Source organism: Chrysemys picta, chromosome 6 (assembly GCF_011386835.1).
Source record: "Chrysemys picta bellii isolate R12L10 chromosome 6, ASM1138683v2, whole genome shotgun sequence".
NCBI lineage: Eukaryota > Metazoa > Chordata > Testudines > Emydidae > Chrysemys > Chrysemys picta.
The window spans coordinates 105202332-105222913 of record NC_088796.1 but is presented as its reverse complement, the minus strand read 5'-3'; the positions used below and the strand labels follow the sequence as shown (position 1 = coordinate 105222913).

The 20582-nt window shown below is 38.8% G+C and overlaps 1 protein-coding gene across 8 annotated transcripts in view; it reads left to right on the top strand.

The window, feature by feature from the left end:
• The window catches only part of CCDC171 (coiled-coil domain containing 171), a 219787-nt gene that overhangs the window by 46618 nt on the left and 152587 nt on the right, over positions 1-20582 (top strand). For all 8 annotated transcript variants that reach the window (XR_010588656.1, XM_065549498.1, XM_065549497.1 and 5 more), the window contains 3 exons: positions 8867-8959; positions 10199-10359; positions 17214-17352. Coding sequence is in view for 7 of the 8 variants with exons in the window: in XM_065549498.1 (XP_065405570.1) it covers positions 8867-8959; positions 10199-10359; positions 17214-17352 (393 nt within the window). In the remaining variant the exon portion in view is untranslated. The remainder of the gene's footprint in view (positions 1-8866; positions 8960-10198; positions 10360-17213; positions 17353-20582) is intronic.

Genomic DNA, 20582 nt, shown 5'->3' with positions numbered 1-20582 from the left:
TTATTTACTTACAGCTCTCTTTGTAATTTGCAATGTTGTTGAAGGAAATGATAGAAATAAAGAAAAGTATCTCACTTTAATGAGCATTTGACAAGTTGTATATTTGAGGGGAAAAGGCCTAATTATGGCAGTAGCTTTTAAAACTGCTTTTATATAGTGGGTTAAAATGTAAATAAGAGAGACTTTAAACCTATTTCTATTTTATTATTTTTGGAATGCAGTGAGGAACTTTTTTTTTTTTTGATTGCATATGAGTGTTCCTTTAGTGCCCTCTGCTGGATATGTGGCAGACAGTCATTCATTAGAAAATAGCAAGCATAATCTAACAGACAACTTTGCAATTATTTTTGTAGTTTGTTTTAAAAAACGCATACATTTGTGCTTTAATGATTCATTTTTCATTGAAAATGATTGATAGATTACATGGAATTTACTGTGTTTTATCAATTTGTTATAGTCTCATAGACTTTAAGGTCAGAAGGGGCCATTGTAATCATCTAGTCTGACTTCCTGCACATTGCAGGCCAGAGAATCTCACTCACCCACTCCTGTAATAGACCCCTAACCTCTGGCTGAGTTATGGAAGTCCTCAAATCATGATTTAAAGACTTCAAGTTACAGAGAATTCACAATTTACATTAGTTTAAACCTGCAAGTGACCCAGGCCCCATGCTGCAGAGGAAGGCGAATCTCGCCTCCCCACAGGGTCTCTGCCAATCTGACCCAGAGGAAAATTCCTTCCTGACTCCAGACATGGCGATCAGTTAGACCCTGAGCACGTGGGCAAGACCCACCAGGCAGATACGTAGGAAAATTCTCTGTAGTAACTCAGAGCCCTCCCTATCTAGTGTCTCGTCTCTGGCCGTTTTTGCTACTGGTAGTCACCGATGGGCCACATGCCATTGTAGGCAGTCCCATTATACCATCCCCTCCATAAACTTATCAGGTTCAGTCTTGAAGCTAGTTAGGTATTTTGTCCCCACTGTTCCAGAACTTCACTCCTCTGATGGTTAGAAACTTTTGCCTAATTTCGAGCCTAAACTTGTTGATGGCCAGTTTATATCCGTTTGTTCTTGTGTTCACATTGCCTCTTAACTTAAATAACTCCTCTCCCTCTTTGGTATTTGTCCCTCTGATGAATTTATAGAGAGTAATCATATCTCTCCTCAGTCTTCTTTTGGTTAGGCTAAACAAACCAAGCTCTTTGAGTCTCCTGTCATGAGGTAGGTTTTCCATTCCTTGGATCATCCTAGTAGCCCTTCTCCGCACTGATTCCAGTTTAAATCCATCTTTCTGAAACATGGGACACCAGAACTGCACACAGTATTCAGAGGTCTCACAAGTGCCTTGTGTAATGGTACTAACACTTCCCTTTCTCTACTGGAAATACTCCTTCTGATGCATTAGCCTTTTTCACGTCCGTATCACATTGGCAGCTCATAGTCATCCTGCGATCAACCAATACGCCCAGGTCTTTCTCCTCCTCTATTGCTTCCCACTGATAAATCCCCAGCTTACAGCAAAAATTCTTGTTGGTGGTCCGTAAATATGACTTTGCACTATTAAATTTCATCCCATGTCTATTACTCCAGTTTACAAGGTCATCCAGATCTTCTTGTATGATATTCCGGTCCTCCTCTGTATTAACAATACCTTCCAACTTTGTGTCATCTGCAAATTTTATTAGTGCACTATCCTTTTGTGTGCCAAGATCAGTAATAAAAACGTTAAATAAGATTGGTCCAAGGACTGATGCCTGAAGAACTGCACTAGTAACCTGCCTGACAATTCACCTTTCAATATGACCTGTGGTAGTTGTCACTTTAACCAGTTCGTCCTCCACCTTTCAGTTCTCATATTAATCCCCATCTTCTCCAATTTAACTAATTTCCCGTGTGGAATTGTAGCAAATGCCTTAATGAAATCCAAGTTGATTAGATCTACTGCATTTCCTTTGTCTAAAAAATCAGTTATCTTCTCAAAGGAAATCAGGTTGGTCTGGCACAATCTACCTTTTAAAACCATGTTGTATTTTATCCCAATTACTATTCATCTCTATGTCCTTAACTACTTTCTCTTTCAAAATTTGTTCCAAGACCTTGCATACAATTGAGTCAAACTAACAGGCCTGGATCCTTTTTTTTTTTTTTTTTTTTCTTTCTTTCTTAAAAATAGGAAGTATATTAGCAATTTTCCAGTCATTTTTAGGCCCCTATCCTGAAATGAGTTCTGTGTGGTGGATCTTTGCATCTACCTGGAGCCCTACTGAAGTCAAGTGCATGAAGTGGCCACCAAAAATTGAAATAGAAAACTTGGCTGATTCTCATTTCTATTCTAAAATTTCTGTGTATCTTGAGACACACTGTGATCGCATGCCTGGGATAGGCCACGCTGAAAATGCTACACTTAGGGAAGACTGCAAGAAATAGGGAAGACAGTCCCCCAAACTGGTGATTTATTGTGTAATTAGATTCACCAATCCAGTAACAATCTAGCTCCTGCAGTACCACACTGAACCAGAAGCCAAAAACAGTCCCTTTTAGGCATTCCAGCCCTTGGTTCCTACCAGGCAACCCAATCTAATATAGTGATAGGTTATTGAAAATCTGTTTCACCATATGTGAGATTCTTTCTAATCCCAAGGGATCAGACCCGTTTCCCCAGGTCAATATATATTTCAGATCTTACCCAAATAGCACATTGTCAGCCAGTCCTCCATCAGCTAACTAAAGATTTATTAATAGAAGAAAAGAGTTATAAATGGTTAAGGAACCATATACATAAAAGTGATTTGCAAAGTCCTTATATCAGTTTTGTAGGAGTGATGGAATAAACTGCTGGTTTGGAAAAGTCTCTGTGGAATCACCCAAACAGATTGGGGGTCATCATTCCTCGTTTAAAGCTTCCTTGTTAGAAATCTAATCCAGAGCAACGAAGCAGAAAATGAAGACAAAATGGAGATGTTTCAGGTGCCCTTTTATATCCTCTGCCATGTGCATGGAAATTTACTGTCTCAAACAAAGCCCACAGCCCATGTGCATTGACAGATACTGTCCCAAGATGGAATCCAGGGTCACATGAGTATGGAAAATTACTGGGAGAAGATGGAGTCTCAGGTCACATATCCTCATCACATGTCCTTACATGCTTTGCTGACTCATAGGGGCGGCCATTGGTCTCTGGGTGTTCTGAGGCATCCTCAGGAAGGGCTGTCTGGACAGGATGAGTTTCTTTAATGGGCCATTATGCAAGCTGAGTGTCTTTGATGGACCATCAACACATAGCTGTCTAGCCTTGATGTAAATCCTGTCTCGGGGGTGTCGCCCAGGAATACATCATATGCATAAGGTACAAGTACATAGCCAATATTCATAACTTCAGTACAAAGATGATACATGCATATAAACCAGATAAACATACTTAGCAAATCATAACTTTTCCATTGACACCTTACATGACATATGGTACTTTGTACAAGATTTGTTGTAATTGTGGTAGCAATAATAATACCAAATGGTCATTCTTATACATAGCATGGCACACGCATTAGGCAAATTAATTACACCAGGGATCTATTTGGTCCAGAAAGATTTTCTGGAATTGTGCCTTTTATTTCCGTTTCGACTTAGCAGTGTTTGGTCTGGAAAGGAGATTTCTTGGGAAATAAACAGCAGTCTGTGAATAAAGTCTTGTGCTGTGTACAGGTGCTAAAAAACTGGGTGGGAATGCTGTTTGACAAACAGTCGTTGTGGGAAATGTGTATTTACTCTTCTTGTATGAGAAACAGAATTGTCAGTTCATAAATTTCAGGATATTTGTTTTTTACACAAAACAATGGTGAATCCCCAATATTTCATGTGTTGGAGGCTGCCAAATCATAATTAGCTGAACTAACTATGGCAGGTTTCAGAGTAGCAGCCGTATTAGTCTGTATCCGCAAAAAGAACAGGAGTACTTGTGGCACTTTAGAGACTAACAAATTTATTTGAGCATAAGCTTTCGTAGGCTACAGCCCACTTCTTCGGATGCATAGAACGGAACATATATTGAGGAAATATATATATATATATATATACACACATACAGAGAGCGTGAAAAGGTGGGAGTTGTCTTACCAACTCTGAGAGGCCAATTAAGTAAGAGGAAAAATAACTTTTGAAGTGATAATCAAGAGCCTAGTACAGACAGTTTGATAAGAAGTATGAGAGTACTTACATGAGGAGATAGATTCAATGTTTGTAATGGCTCAGCCATTCCCAGTCTCTATTTAAGCCTAAATTGATTGTATCTAATTTGCATATCAATTCAAGCTCAGCAGTTTCTCGTTGGAGTCTGTTTTTGAAGCTTTCTTTGTTGCACTGTTTGCATTTTGCATGCTTGCCTGTCTTACCCACAGGTAGAGGAACTTAATTAAAATAGTCTCAAATTGGGTCTCTTTTACCACCTGCTGCCATTATAGATTTTTCCCTTCTAGTGAGAGAATGGTATAGTAAATCTCAAACCAATGAGGGTTACACTCAGAAAGACCTCAAGACTTCTGAAATATGCTGCTCAAGACTTCTGGAATATGTTTTTCGACTGCCCGTCCCTCCCTTCTCATATTTATCTCCAGACTTCTTCTCCTTGTCCTGATCTATTCCACCCCCAACAATCTTCTATTCATTTAACTTCTTGAAACTTTGCACTTTTAGAGAGAGGTAAGGGATTGACTCTGTGTACACAAATTTGCAGAGGGACAGTAGAGTTGAGGTCTGTTATTTCTCACCTCTATATATAATTTATTTATTTAAAAACATTTTTGCTGTTAATAAGCATGTTATCTCTGGAGACACAAATCCACAGTTTGAGAACTTCAAAACTAAGCATCTCTGATGGTATCTTCTAGACTGAGCACTGAGTCCCATTGGGTAGATAGAAAGATTAACCTAAATCTATACAGAAGCCCCTGGAACACCATAAGATTGGGTCCCTAACTAGTTCCACGAACTATTGGAACTCATTTACAAAACTTTTCTTAAACATTACATGAATATATTGTCTCATACGATAGAATTAGAATTTATAATCCCTATTCCATGATGAGATCTTTGAGCTATAATAGTTTTAATTAAGATAAGTTTTTTCCTCAAAAAGCATTTTGTCAAAAAAAAAATTCAATTTTAAATACAAAAAATCAGATTTTTTTTTTTAAATCATTGATTTTTATCAATTTTTTTTGGAAGCATTTTTTCATTTAAAAACTAAATTTTATAAGGAAATAGTGATTAAAAGCAGAATTGAGAGTCAGGATTCCTGGATTCTATCTCCAGCTCTTCCAAGTAACTGTGTGATCTTGGGTAAGTCTCTGTACATAGGCTCAGTCATCAAAATGAGTATAATAGTACTTACCTGTCTCTGATTTCCAGTTCGCAGTTTACATCCATCTTTCCACAGTGTGCACAGGGACTTGCTAATAACGCCTTAGGTTATCTAATTTACTTTTCATTATGTATATTGTTTGTTTACTTTTTTAGTGTCTCAGTTTGTATAAGGAAACTAGACTCACCAGTTTGACATTTTTGTAAAAGCAAGTTACTCTTTCTAGTTCTCTTGCACTAGCACGGTGTTGCATGGAAATGCTGGTAGATGTTAAGCAAATCTTCCTAACTCACTGTTGCAGGTATCTCGTTAACTGTACTGTAGGTGTAAGGGAAAGTGAAAAGATTTGCTCTCTGGAGAGGATGAAAGGGTCCAGGATTTGGACTGAACTGTCTTTGGGGAGGAATGCTAGCATTGGGGAGAAGACTTGCGATGGAATTTGTTTGACTGTGAATTTCTTTGTAAATAAGGCAAAATTCCTGGGCAGATGTAAATTTTGACCCTATGCACAGTTTGTGGATTTTCTTATGGATAGGGTTGACAACTTTCTACTCGCACAAAACCGAATACCCTTGCCCACCCATCCTCTGAAGCCCTGCCCCTTCTCCATGGCCCCCACTTCATTTCTTCCTCCCTCTGCTTGCTCTCCCCACCCTCACTCGCTCTCTCATTTTCACCGGGCTGGCTCAGAGGGTTGGGGTTTAGGAGGGAGTGAGGGCTCTGGCTGCAGGCTCTGGGGTGGGGCCAGATATGAGGGGTACAGGGTGCGGGAGAGGGCTCCGGGCTGAGGCAAGGGGGTGGAGTTTGGGTGGGGATAGCTCCGGCTGGGAGTGCAGGCTCTGGTGTGGGGCCGGGGATGAAGGATTTGGGGTGCAGGGGGGAGCTGAGGGGTTTGGAGTATGAGTGGGGGCTCTGAGCTGAGGCAGGGGGTTGGGGTGTGGGAGCGGGTATGGGTTCTGGGCTAGGGGTGTGGGTCCTGGGGTGGGGCCAGAAATGAGGTGTCCAGGGTGCGGGAGGGGGCGCTGGGGTGGGACAGGGGGATGAGGTTCAGGGGTGAGGGATTTGGGGTGCAGGAAGTGGATCAGGGCTGGGGTAGGGGACTGGGATGTGGGGGGAGGAGGAATCTGGTTGGGAGTGCGGGCTCTGGGGTGGGGTGAGGATGAGGGGTTTTGGGTGTAGAAGGGGGCTCCGGGCTGGCACCGAGGGAGTATCAGGGCTGGGGCACGGGAGGGAGTCAGAGGTGCAGGCACTGGGCGTCATTTACCTCAGGCAGCTCCCGGAAGCAGCAGAATGTCTCTCCTCTGGCTCCTACATGAAGGCACAGCCAGGCAGCCCTATATGCTGCCCCGTCCGCAGGCACCACCCCTGCAGCTCCCATTGGCCGCCGTTCCCAGCGAATGGGAGCTGGGAACCGGCGCTTTGGGTGGGGGCAGTGCGCGGAGGCCCCTGGCCCCTACGCCTAGGAGCCGGAGTGGGGACATGCCACTGCTTCCGAGAGCCACGTGGAGCCAAGGCAGGCAGGGACCCTGCCTTAGCCCCACTGTGCCACCAACTGGACTTTTACCGGCCTGGTCAGCACACTAACCAGGATCCCTTTTCGACCGGGCATTCCGGTCAAAAGCTGGACATTTGGAAACCCTACTTATGGAGTACGTTTGGAAAGCTACTTACAGTACTCTAGAGTTCATTCCAGCTTTAGGTCTTCAACAGGATTAGGCACCAGCTTCAGAACTTTCTGGTTTTTCTGTGTTCTCCAAGGAACCTGTAATATGCAAATATGAAGTAGTCAAAAAAATTTCACTCACTCCTAGGAGCTTCTGTAAAATACTTGGTAATATTTCAATTTCTTCTGACAATCCTAAATATTCTGAATCTAGAAAAAGTCAAAAATATTGCTATTTTGTCTTACCTTTCCAAAATCGCTAACAGTGAATACAGTTGTGTGACTTCCTGTGTGGTTAGATTAAAACCTAGTCCTCCGACAGTCTCTTTTTTTTCTCTTGATTGCACTAGGTGTGAAGAAGGAAATTTGAGACCAGCTAGTGGTAGAAGGAGTTTTTGACAGTTGTGCTGAACTTGAGGCCACAAAATAGTTGTAGGATTTGTTCCTTCACTGAATTCAATCATCCATCCACGTGAAAGACCCCAGTAGTGGTAGAAAACAATATAGTTAAGGTTGCAAATCAGTTTCCATTATACCAAGACTTCAGTCATTTATTTTCTAAAATATTCACCTATTCAGCTGAAATTTTCCAAGCTTGGTCTCTGCCTAAATGTCAATGATTATTTTGTTTTGTTTTTATTTAATGATGATTTTAAGAGAGAATTCTTCAGGTCTTTCTTTCTTTCTTTCTTTCTTTCTTTCTTTAATTATTTGAGTCACACAAGGGTTTAAAATATACATAAAATTCACACTGCTTTTTCCTCCCTGATATATATCATTGTTCCTTTTAAAGGTCAATTTCGCCCCCCGACAATCTACATAAATTTGAAAGTAGAAATTTGGTATGGACATAGTTCATAATGAGTTGTATGTGCCTTGCTAAATATTGGGCGGGAAATTTATTAGAAATAAAGTTGTGAACGTTTGAAATTGTACTCGGGCACAAGTGCAATAGAAAATCCCATTAATCCCATTAATACTGAACTATGACATTCAGCATAGATGTGCTGCACGTGTGTGTACAGGTTCAATTGCAAAGTGAGATAACTAATCAAGATGGGTTTTAAACAGCCAGGATATTTGCTAAACAAGTTATCCACGTCCTCTTCTCCTCACTAAAGCCTGGGGGAATGATCACAGGACAAGGACCCAAGCCCTAATAATACTTTACAATTAGATAGCATTTTAGAAATATTATATAGCCTTCATAACATCCTGAGGCAAAGAAGTTGTGATTTGTCGGTAATCGCATAGCAGTTTATTTACAGCATCTTGATTAGCACCAAAATCTCTTTTCTGCGGTCCCAGACGTTAACCATAGTCCCTCCCAAACAAATCATACTGTCTTAACTATCTCATCACTGAAATTAAGATTGTACATTCTATACTGCAAATCTCTGTCTGGACTGTATTATATTGTGTTCAATTGGCAATTTCTTAGTAATACAGAATGTTGAGCTTTCAGTCTTATCTGCTCATTATTTGACTTCTGAGTGCCTCATTTCTCAATATTAATATTGCATTAGTAATAGATTTTTTGTATGGAACACAGTAATTAAATAGAAAAATAATTTATCAGTACTGGGTGTGTGTGGGTTTTTTTTAGTTGTTTTTGGTGAATTTGGCTAAATTCCATTCTTTTGATATCTGTGCATATATTTTTTTTAAATAAACATATAGCAGGGATAAAAACCAAAATAGCCTAACTGCAGGGAGTGTGGATTCCTAGTATAATAAAAGTGTTTACCTAAAGAATCCTACGCCTTGAAAATCCTTTTTAAAATCATAGTCCTATTTAAGTTAATATCTGTCTTTTGGGAATGTAAATATTTTTCATATTTTTAGGCAGCTACTGTGAGAGTGAAGAAATTGGAAGAAAATATTGAGGCAGAGAGAGCAGCACATCTGGAATCCAAATTTAATTCTGAAATTATCCAGGTAAACCAGTGTCAAATATTTGTGGAATTTCCACAGTTTATGATGGAGCAGCTAGTAGATCTGTAAGGCCCCAATCCTGAAAAGATTTATGCCTGTGTTTAAATTTATATATGCGAGTAGTCCCAATTCAGTAGGACTATGTACACTGGCAGCCTATGGAAAAGTTTTTGCAGAAACAAGGCCTAAATGTGTACTAGTTATTGCATGACTGTAGGGGAAATTTTTATAAAATTGTGGCGAAACTGTCAAAAGGAAATGTCCTACTATTAAAACATTCCTTTACTGTTAAAATACCCAATAATTATATTTTTGCCAGGATTGCTGATGGAATTGAATGAAGATGTAAAGCACATATGCAACTGTTTCATGGGAGCAACAAACTATGTAACTCAGTCGGTAGTTCTCTCTGAAACTACTGTTTAAATATAAGTTTCAGTGAGCAGATTTGAACTTCAAACAAAATGGTAGTACAGTATTGGCAGATAATAAGCGTGAGCAAGCTTGCTACATATTCGTCAAAATTCAAATTTTATATTATACTCAGCTTGCTCTAGATGGTCTTTCAAATAAATAGTTAATCACAGTTTACTTTAAAGAACAAACAAGGAAACTTAAAAAGGTGCTGAACTCATTTTCAAAATTTATGCTTTTCATTATTTGTGTTCTTTTTGCATTCGGAGTAACTAGTGTCATTTTGTAGCCCATTTTATTTTCTTGTTCTTGTACCCTCTAGTTCTCACTGGAAACCCTTTTTTTAAATGACCATTACACTAATATAAAAAAGAATAAAGAAAAAATATATTAAATTTTCCTCCTTTACAAAATATAACTGAATTGGGAGGGCAAATTTAAGACTGGTAAGATTTTCTATTAGTAGTTGATGCACATGGAGTTGTCACATTTCTGCTCTCCGTTGTATGGAACTCTAATCTTCCCTATTAATCCTGTGCTTTGTTTTAATGGAACTGGTTTCATGTACAGAAAATAGAAAACCTCTGACAAACCTTACCAGTGTACTTAATTTAATTAATAAAATCTAAATTTCACCAAAGTATAGTAGTCTGAGTAAAAGCACCTTATATCTCTTTATTTTTCTCTGCTCTTTATGGTAGGTATTCATATCCCTTTGTGTGCTCAGTGCTCCCTCACTCACACACAGACACAGCAAAAGAGAACACTGCTGAAGATTAATGATAGCTTTCCCTAACTTGCTTTAATTGCTTTCTTATCATTTGGTAGTTAAGGATTCGAGACCTTGAAGGAGCTTTGCAGGTAGAAAAAGCCAGCCAAGCAGAAGCTCTTTCTGATTTGGAAATGATCAAGAAAGAGTTCAAAGAGGTGGAAAACGCATATGAGAGAGAGAAACGTAATGCCCAAGAGAGCTTGGAAAAACTCAATATGTAAGTTTATCTACTAAATGTATTGTAAGCCAGCAGTAACAATGTGTGTAGTATTATAATTTACATCCTTCTTAGGTTGCAGTCACTAGAAGATGACAGGATCACACACACTTGAACAGGTCTGACATTCCATCAGTGCTGGTACATATACACACTGTGGGAAGATAGAGCGATGTAACCTATTGTTATATGGATCATTTGCAAAACATTCATATTGGGATGCTTGCTAGCAGAGTTGCATGTGACAACATTTTTTTTTTTCATCTTAGCAAGTTAATATGGATTTATTTTTGTTGGGGAAATTCTAATTTACAGATTTTCATAGAGAAGCTGAAGAGTATTCATGGCGAGGAATGCCTCTTAGCTTTTGTATGCAGTGTTGTTGTAGCCATGTTGGTTCCAGGATATTAGAGAGACTAGGTGGGTGAGGTAATATTTTTTTATTGGACCAACTTCTGTTGGTGAGAGAGAGAAGCTTTTGACTTTACACAGAGCTCTTCAGGCCTGGGAAACTTGAAGCAGGTTTTTTCAGGGTATTTGGGTGGCTTATTCCATGATGCAATCTGCTTCTCTCGTGGAGTGGTGTTGTTTGGTAAATGTTGTTTTGAGTGAGTTAAGGTGTATATCCCAGAGCATATTCTGTGGTATCTGTGTGCCTGGCTGTAGATAAGATTTTTGGGTGTGTTTGGGGTGGTTATTGGATCTGCAAAGATAGGTGCCTCTCCGTCCAGGCCTAGCCTGGACCTGCAGTGACTGGGGGAGAGGAACCTATCCCACGGTCCTGCCCCTGGCCCCAGCTCGAGCCCCAGCCCCAGAACTGCCACGGCGGGGAGAGGTGCCTCTCCCCCCCCCAGTCCAGGTGTTGCTGTCGGGGGAGAGAGCTGGGGGAAGTCCTCTCTCCCTGCTGTAGCCCTGGGGCAGCCTGTACCCCCAGTCAGAATGCTCAACTCCCCCTCCCCCACACACCCTAGCCCTGTGCAGCAGACCTGAGCCTCATCCCACACTCTGAACCCCTTGGCCCCCACCTCCACCACATTAATTTTGTTTTGTGCACCAATATGGAGGTGATGTGTGACACATCACCTCCATATTGGTGCACAAAACAAAATTTATTCTGCCCATAGGTGGGAAAAATTAGTGGCAACAATACCCCAGATTCTCTTGAATCATGATGATCATGGTGGTTGTCCTCAGGAAAGGGTGAATGGATGACCACCTGCTCAAGGTACCATCATTCTAGCTTGGCCAGAGCCACCTTCCCCTGGCCATTCTGTCTGTAACATCAAATACAACACTTCCAGGATTTTTTTGGATCTTACACAGTAGGGCAGAGTTAGATTCCGTGAGCCCGTGTCCCAGATGTTATTGTATGACCGTAGTATGTTATATTTTCTCACCCAAACTTTACAAGGACAACATGTCTTCTCAGCTCTAGTTTTGGACAAAATAAAGCCCCTCAAATCAGCTTACCTAAACCATGGTCACCTAAGAATATTAATGAAGTTTCATTTTTCCAAATTTATCCAGCTATTTTGCAGTTTTCAGAGAAATCTTTGATTCTACAGACTCCTCTTCATCACTCTGCTCTTGTCTCAAAGAACTCTTTCCCCTTTCAGCCTATAATTTTGTTAGAGCTTCTCTAATGGTCCATTATGGTTCTATGTGGTTCAGAATCTCAAAATTAGTAAAATCTCAACTTCTGAGTTGTTAGAAAACTTTGATCCCAAGGTATGATTTCTTTCCTTTTTGGAAAAAGTGAGTGTGTACAGACATGGAGTTGGGATTAGTAAAGTATCTTTTATTTACAGTATGTACAGTTACTACAGAAAATAGCTTTGAACAGTTGCTAAAGGAAACCTATTGGGTGTCTATAATCAGCACAAACAGACTTTCAGTGCTTATGCACTTATTTTGTTTGTATCCTGTGCATAGTGTAAGCTTGAACTCCTCTTCACAATACACCTTTTGTTTGATATGATTGCATGCTCCAGGTGTCACTTAAAACTGGGGAATGAGCCTCTCTGGTTGGTGCCTGCCCACTTTAGAATGTCTTAGGGGGTTTTCAGTACCAAAGGGGCTCCCTTTCTTAAACACAAATGACCAAATTTATCCCTGGTGTATCTTTGGTGGAGTTAACCAAGGAACTCCACTATCCCAAGAATCTGCTCTCTGCTGTTAACTTCCATGCAGGCATGAATATTTTGCAAAAATTAATTGTTCTACAAATGGTGATGCCTCCCAAATACACTGTAGTATTGATTTGACTCAGTGACTTCCTACATGAGCTAGTTTGTTTTCATTTGGGAGATTTCTGCAATATTTTAACTGGTTTTGATGCTTTCCTTTTCACCTTGTGTAAAACTTCATTAAATGTATGAATTTGATAGTTTTACATTTTATGGCATAATAAATTTGGGGTGAGAAGTAGAATGCATGCTCTAGATCTTAGTCTTTGATCTAAATATTGATGAACTTTGTGCTATGCATTAAACTTCCTTTTCGAGAAAACCCATTTATAAACATATGTGACTGCTTTAGTCAAAGGTTATGTTAATTAGTTTATCTGTCAATGCTACTTTTCTCTTACTCTCCCCGTTAACTTATCATTGTATGTGGTATCAAGTCTGTGAATCCAACTCTTAGATTATTTCAGTCAAGATCTTGGAATCAACCAAGAAAGTGATTTTAAGGCTGGAGATTGGTGAGGCTACATGGCAGAGACTCTAAGCTCCTAATGTTTTAACTTGAGTAATTCATCTTCCAGTCCCCAGTCCTCCTCCGTCTTGGTACCTAGAACACTGTAGAAACCACTGAAGTCCACGAAACTTAGGAAACCAATTATTTCTTATTGTTTTAGCTGTCCTAATATGACTGTTAAAGGAAAATATTTTACTGCTTTAGTAAAAATTTCCAGAGGCTTTCTCTTTCCACTATCCTTTCCTTAGGTATTTTTTACTTCTTCCAGGAAATATTTAGTCTTTCAATATAATTTTCCTAGCAGCTTTGTACTGTTCTGTTTTCTTAAAAATGTCATACTCTTCTAGTACGCACTTTCCCCCCCAGCTGTTTTCAAACTGCACAAATATTGTGTTTGATCAGAGGTTCCTAAGCTGTGATCTGTGGAACGCTTGCAGGTGGTCACATGTTGCGTGTTCCTTTTCTATGCTTTCATCTGCTAAATCTTATGAAAAGATATCTAAAAATACATACATATTTTTTCATTTAAGAAACTGCTGTAATTGCCACAGGGATCTTATATAATTACAGATGTGTAGGGGAGGTGGTTCATGCAACTATCTCATGAACCTCCTTTCTCCCATTCACAGCCTTTTTATATAAACATGGTTCCCACCATGGAAGTTTGTGATTTTTTGGTAATCAGTAGGTCTGGAGTTATCAAAAGGGAATATTTAGAAAATGAAGACAGGAGGCAAGCAAAGTAGTACCTTTGCATTAGAATGCTCTTTAATTATCCATAACAGCCTAATTTGTTGCCATCAGGTTTGCCCACTGACTGTGGTCATCTGTTTTTTTCCCCCCCTCCATGCTACAATTCTTCTGTTTGTTTTTTTTTGGTTTGTCCTCTCCACCACCATTTTACATCAGAAGTCTATTGAGACCAAGCAAACATCCAAAAGTAAAACGAAATGCTTACCTCTGGAATGTTTCCTAATCTTGGACTCTGGCATGACTTCAGAAGGGGATAGGGTGGTGTAGAGAAAGGACTCTGTATCCCTGGCTTCCTCAGCATGCTTCACTGAAAAGAGGAGAGAAAAAAGGGAAGGCCAGTATCAGATCTAGGTCATTTGAAAGAGGTCCCATTTGCTATTTGCTACACCTGTTTTTTCTCTTCACATTTAGTGTTCCAAACTATCAGATCTCTTACGTTAAAACAGGATGCAAAAAAATAGTTATGTACCTTGCTTTACCAATCTAGAAGCAAAAGTTGGATAATGGAAAAAATTCACAGGTGCTTCTATTTTTTAAACAAAAAAGGGGTTGAGATCACCTAAATTGTTCCACACATAAAATTGGGTTCTGAGAATAAAACAAAAAGTGGCTTGGATACAGTACTGTTTGACTTTCCATGAATTTTGTTTTATTAAAGTAACTCTGTGTGTTCTGCCTTGGCAATTATTGTTAGTAGGGACATGCATCTGCAAGTGCTATGCACACTCAACTCCTGTTGTCTTTACTGGGACCTGAGGCATCTCAAAGCCTTGCAAGATCAGACCATACATGTGTTTATTAATAGATTTTTGTGGACATAGTACAATAGCATTATTTGATCAGATGTGAATATGGAATGTTGTCTAGTGATTACAGCATGGGGCTTGACATTCAAAGTCTGAGTTTTATTGACTTCTTCGGTGGCCTTGAGCAGTCACTTAACTTGTCTGTGCCTCTATTTACACCTTCGTGAAATGGGAATAATACATACCAATATAACAGTGATGTTAAGTCTTAATGTTTTAATTGCTTTGGTATTTGAATGTGCTCTGGAAACAAAAATCATAATAATGATTTAAGAATAAAAATTAAACCTTACAGAATTAGACCACGTTTTCATGATTCTTTGAACATCTGTTTGAAATTTTGCAAATTGTTCAAACTGTACAGCACACAACTTAGAATAGCACACAACCAGATTTAATACACAATATATGGATAGTTTGGGTGCTACTGTTGCACATTAATTTAATAATGGTTAAAACCAGCAAGACTTCAGTCTTGAGGCAACTTCGGAGCTAATGGAAGTGGTGAATTTTTTGTTTGTTAAATGTAATCTACTCCATACCAGAGCCAAATTTATTTTTAAATTTATAATTTACACTAAATCATTATACAAAATATTGATAACAATTATAAAAAAAAATTCATAACCATGTTTTTAGCTGTCTTTCAAAATATCTTTAGAAAAAACAGATTTACACAAATTTCAGTGTTCTGTTATATTGTAATTGTTCATAAGAATAATTAAATAAAAATTAAATTGCATTCAACTGTCTCGGATCTAATAATCTGTTGGATCAATATCAGAATCATTATCTAGATTAAGAGACCTGCTTTTCTTTAAATTGAAAAACAAAGGTTTTTGCATAACCATAATAAAAGTATAATATTTTTTGGCCTTAAACCTAAGCTTGGAAAGAAATTAGAAAAACAGGAAAAAATGAATAGCCAATTTTTCCTTAGGGAGCAGCAATTTTTTATATCTAGAATTACTTTTAGAAATATTTGGAAATATATTTTGACTATGGCTAATAATCAACTTTATTTTGATAAACTAACACTGGATTGTGAGAGGACATAACTGTTACAGTGATGACACCACTAGAATTAGAGATATTGATCTATAGATTTAAGTACTAAACCTTTATTAATTATATATTTCAATTGTAAAAAAAAAAAAATTAGAAAACCAAAATAAAATAGCCAGATACAAATGGCATAACCATTTTAGAGCTTAATTAACATACTTGGTTAGTACGTTAGACATGGAGAAAGAATTATCGATTCTAGCATCAGAACTACAGTGGTGTTCTACTGTTTCTCCTCAATTGCTGATCTGGGCAATTTTATTAGCTGCTGTATCAACATGACTTTTGCCAATTGAGTATTTTACAAACAAACACAGCCCTCGCTAGGGTTGGGAAGGTGAGTTCTTCCTCCAGAGAACCCAAATTCACTCAAGAGAAGTGCCAGTTTAAAGTCAAACAGACAAACTGCAAGTCTTTGTAATAAAGTTTAAAAGAAACAGACCCTTACCAGAGTTCCTTTCTCCCAACTATTCCTGAGTTTCCAGACTCTCCCCAAAGATCTGGTGATTAAAGTCAAAAGCAAACAAGTAGAGTTCTCCCTGACTCAGAGGGGCTGTTGGCATCTTCAACCTCCCTCTTATAAGGGAGAAGATGACTGCTACTATCTTGCCACCCCCTTTCCCATTATGCTTTGCTGTGGAGGCCTACAAGTCTCGTCATTCTCTGGGACTTGGGACTGCATTTCCCAGGATTCCCTCTGACGAAAAGTGCAGAGAGCTCTGACTCTCTCACATTTCAAGGCTGTGGTCATCTGCCCTAGACAGAGTCAACAGTCTGGGTTCTCTCCCAAGCCACAAACTGCCACCACAGAACAACTTTCCTTCTCTCAGTGATGATTTCTCTTGTCCCACAAGTCTGTTTTGGATGGCTCATAAAGCATAAACATTCTTTACAGCAAATAGACAAACAAACAAATTCAGGGGAAGATCCCACTGTTAAAATTCTAAAAACAAGGAATAGGATGGGATTTCTCACTCCAAACTCCTGGACATCACTTCCAGTGACAGTGAGTAATGAGGGTAATAATGTCCCTAGCATTTAGAATTCAACCATTGGTAGATGATTGTTTGAACATCTGTTTGACATTAAAATCCTATGCTACACAATTTAGAATAGAACATAACCAGATTTTATATAGACATTGTGGGTGCCACTGTTACGTTTTAATTCAAAGCTGGTTAGGCAAGACTTGCCTGGAGACTGAATAAGAGTCAATTTCTGAGGTAATTGAACTGTGGTGAATTTTGTTCATTAAATGTAATCTAAAGGCCACATCAAGACCACTAAACCTATTTTACTTATGACTGCAGGCATAGTACAAACACCTGGTTATCTTAAGGGGAGGTACTATTTCTTTAAAGGCTTTCATTTAAGGAGTGGATTTTTTTTATGAAAAAAAGTAAAGGCAAGTTTTAAAGCCTTATGGCATGAAAACACGATATATAGTACATCTGTCAATTGTGTTTAAAAGTATATAATGTTGGTTGACAAAAATATATTTGAAAAACCTGTTCTAACACTGAAACTTTTCAGATTCGAAAAAGAGTATTTTTCTACAAACAAGCAACTAAATGAAGAGATTGAGGAAAAGAAGAAAGTAATTACACATCTCTCTGAGAGACTCCAGGATAATGAAAAAAGTTGCAAAGAATTACAGGAGGAACTTGCAAAGGTAAGAGAGAAGCCCTGTGGCACTTGCTTTATTGGACCAGCAGATGACATTGTATATTTTACTATATAAAAAGCTGAAGAATGTTATGAAAATGATTTGATTGCTCTGTAGGCCTAATCTAAGGGTATGTCTACATTTAAACTGCTACAGAGGCACAGCTGCAATGGTGCAGCTGCATGGCTATAGCGCTTCAGCCTGGATGCTACCTACACCTACGGGAGGGGTTCCCCCATTAGCATAGTTAATCTACCTTCCCCAGAGGTATGTCAATGGAAAAACTCTTCCATCGTCCTAGTGCTGTCGGCAGCACAGGTTAGGTTGATGTAGCTATGTGTCTCAGGAGAGTGGGTTTTTCACACCCTAAGAGATGTAGGTGTGCCGATTGCAAGTTCCCTGGTATAAACCAGCCCTAAAGCTCTGCCACTGTCTTGCTAGTATGGCTTTGGGCAAGTTACTTCACCTCTGTGCCTTAGGCTATGTCTACACTATACATAGCAGGGAGGGTGCCATCTGCTTCTTGCTGCTGAGAGGATTCATGCTAGTCAGTGAGCTGCAGCAAGGGTCTGCATCAGAAGGATCAGCAGGCTTGTTGCAGTCAATTAAAGAAAAGGGAAACTTGGTAGGAGGAACATTTTATATATCTATCTATCTATCTATCTATCTATCTATCTATATATATATATATATATATATATATATATATATATATATCCACTCATGAGGAACACGGTCCCAATTTGATTACTTTCCCCACCCCGGATTTTATGCTCAGACCTTTTCAAGCATAAAGTCACAGAACAGGACTTTACTGTAACAGGGTTTAAAAGAGAACTAGATACATTCATGGAGGTTAAGTCCATTAATGGCTATTAGCCAGGATGGGAAAGGAATGGTGTCTCTAGCCTCTGTTTGTCAGAGGGTGGAGATGGATGGCAAGAGAGAGATCACTTGATCATTACCTGTTAGGTTCACTCCCTCTGGGACACCTGACATTGGTCACTTTCAGTAGACAGGATACAGGGCTGGATTGGACCTTTGGTCTCACCCAGTATGGCCATTCTTATGTTCTTATGACTTCCACCACTCATGCAAATCTTTGGATTTCTTGCATTGCTCTCTTGTCTGCTCATTCCGATGTTTAATACTTTACTTCTATCATTACTTCTCCCTTGTCTTTCTCCCACTTGTCTCAAAATTGTATTAGTAGGCCACTGCAGGTATAACTGCAAGAGCTCATAAGGGGACGGGAATGGTAAATTACTTATTTCACTTTTGTCTAACCCCAGCAAACAAACTGGTCACAAGTGTTTTTTTTTTTTTTTTTAAATAAACCAAATGGTTGATGATCCCTGGGTTTGTATTTGTTTAGATTATTTAATGACTCAAATAAAACATAATATTGCTGAGTCATATTTCTTATTCAGAGTGCTAACAATGCCCCTTCAAAAACTGGTAAGCTAATAAACCTGTTTCAGCAAAAACTTTACTCTGTACCCTCCTGGACTGGCTGTTTCAATGGAGTGTTTCCTCCCAGCTCCTCTCTTTCCTGTGAAGAGACAATCTTCTTCCATATAAGGTCAAGGTACTAAGGGACACTTGCTCTAAATTAAGCCATCCTCTCTAAACCCCACAGAACCCGTAAGACAGGAATGCAACAGTGCCTCCTTGGCCACTGCCAATAGCTGGCTGATGTTTATTAGTGTAAAATTAGAGGCGGTGAGCTGCCGGCTGTGATGATTCTCAATGGAACCTGGATGAGTACATACGCTCTCCACGTCATATCTCTCTCTTGCTCTTTTTTCCTCCTCCTATCTCCCTTTTTTTTTTTTTTCACTTTGCTTAGGAGGGTGTAAATTACACGTATATGCTTTTTGCCACTTGAGAGGTTAAGACTTCGGAAGAAAATCCTGAATATAGTTTATGGTAAAGCAGAAAGGAGCCCTCAAAACTAGCATTGCAATATGACTGCAAGGGACATATTGGTTAGGTGGAAAAAGCTGCTGAGTGACTCAAAACCTCAAGACTGCCTTGACGAGGCAGAAATATGCAAGCCACCTTTTAAAAGGCTTGTTCAGGAGAGGTATTCAAAGCCCCTTTCTGGATTAGATTTTTTTTTTTAAACTCATCTTAATATTTTTCTCTGAAGACTTTTTTGTTTTTTATTTGAGAAGCTGGAATAGGTAGAGTGTGGTCTTGGTTTTTTCATGCTGAAGAGTTTTTCATTTTTGTTTAATGCAGAAAGCTCTGGCTAAAAACTGAAATATATATGATATATTTTGTTACCAAGCTGTCCTTTTTCTGAACTGAAATTGTCAGTGGGAGAAATGTTAATACTTTTAGTCTTTCTTGTATAATAATTACCGGTCCTTTCTCTCATTCTTTTGTTTTAAAGTTAGACCTTCTCAATGTCTATTTTTTTCAGACTCAGATAATCTCATTCTATGGTTTCCCACTGATCTGTCTAATACAATGATTTTGTCCTTAAAATATTTTAAATGTTTGGTAATATTTCCTGAAATGTTTTAAAACAAACTCTTGGGTTTTGAAGTAACTTGTGTTGGAACGAAGCTCATTCTTTGGAAACTTGTATATTAAAAAGAACATTTGTCTTTATGGCTCCACTGCATATAAAGTAAAGCAGTTATGCTGCTTTTAATTTAAAAGTTCAGCATGTTGCAAAAGTCTGCCACAAATCTGCATGGATCAAATGTGATCGAATCTGTTAGTACCAGACAGGATTGCCTAGGCAATATTCAGTATGGGCAAGATCTCAAGATTTCCTTGTGTTATTGTTAGGGAAACTGTTTTCAGACTTGTTATTCTTTCCAACTAGTGTTTTAAGAATTTAGAGTTTGCAGAATAAGACTTTGGAAGAATGGGTATATACATTGTGGTTCAGAATTGGCTTTACATCGAAATGGCTCCATCTCTATTCTTGGCCTCTTAAAAAAATAACTTGTGGCTAGAATTGTTTTTCTGAAGATGCTTTTGGATTTCAATTCCTGCCATCTAGTACCGATAAACCCTAACTTTTAGTTGTTGAAGAGAAGGGGAAGTTGAAGCTTTTTATTTTGTGTGGACGGAGTTGTGAATGTACATAGTGAAGGTTCTGGAAATTTATCATTTTATTAATAAAGTATATTAGGAAACAAAATGAACTTTATTTTCTAGTGCAAACTTACTTTAATGAGAACATTTAAACATCCACCTCTACCCCGATATAACACTGA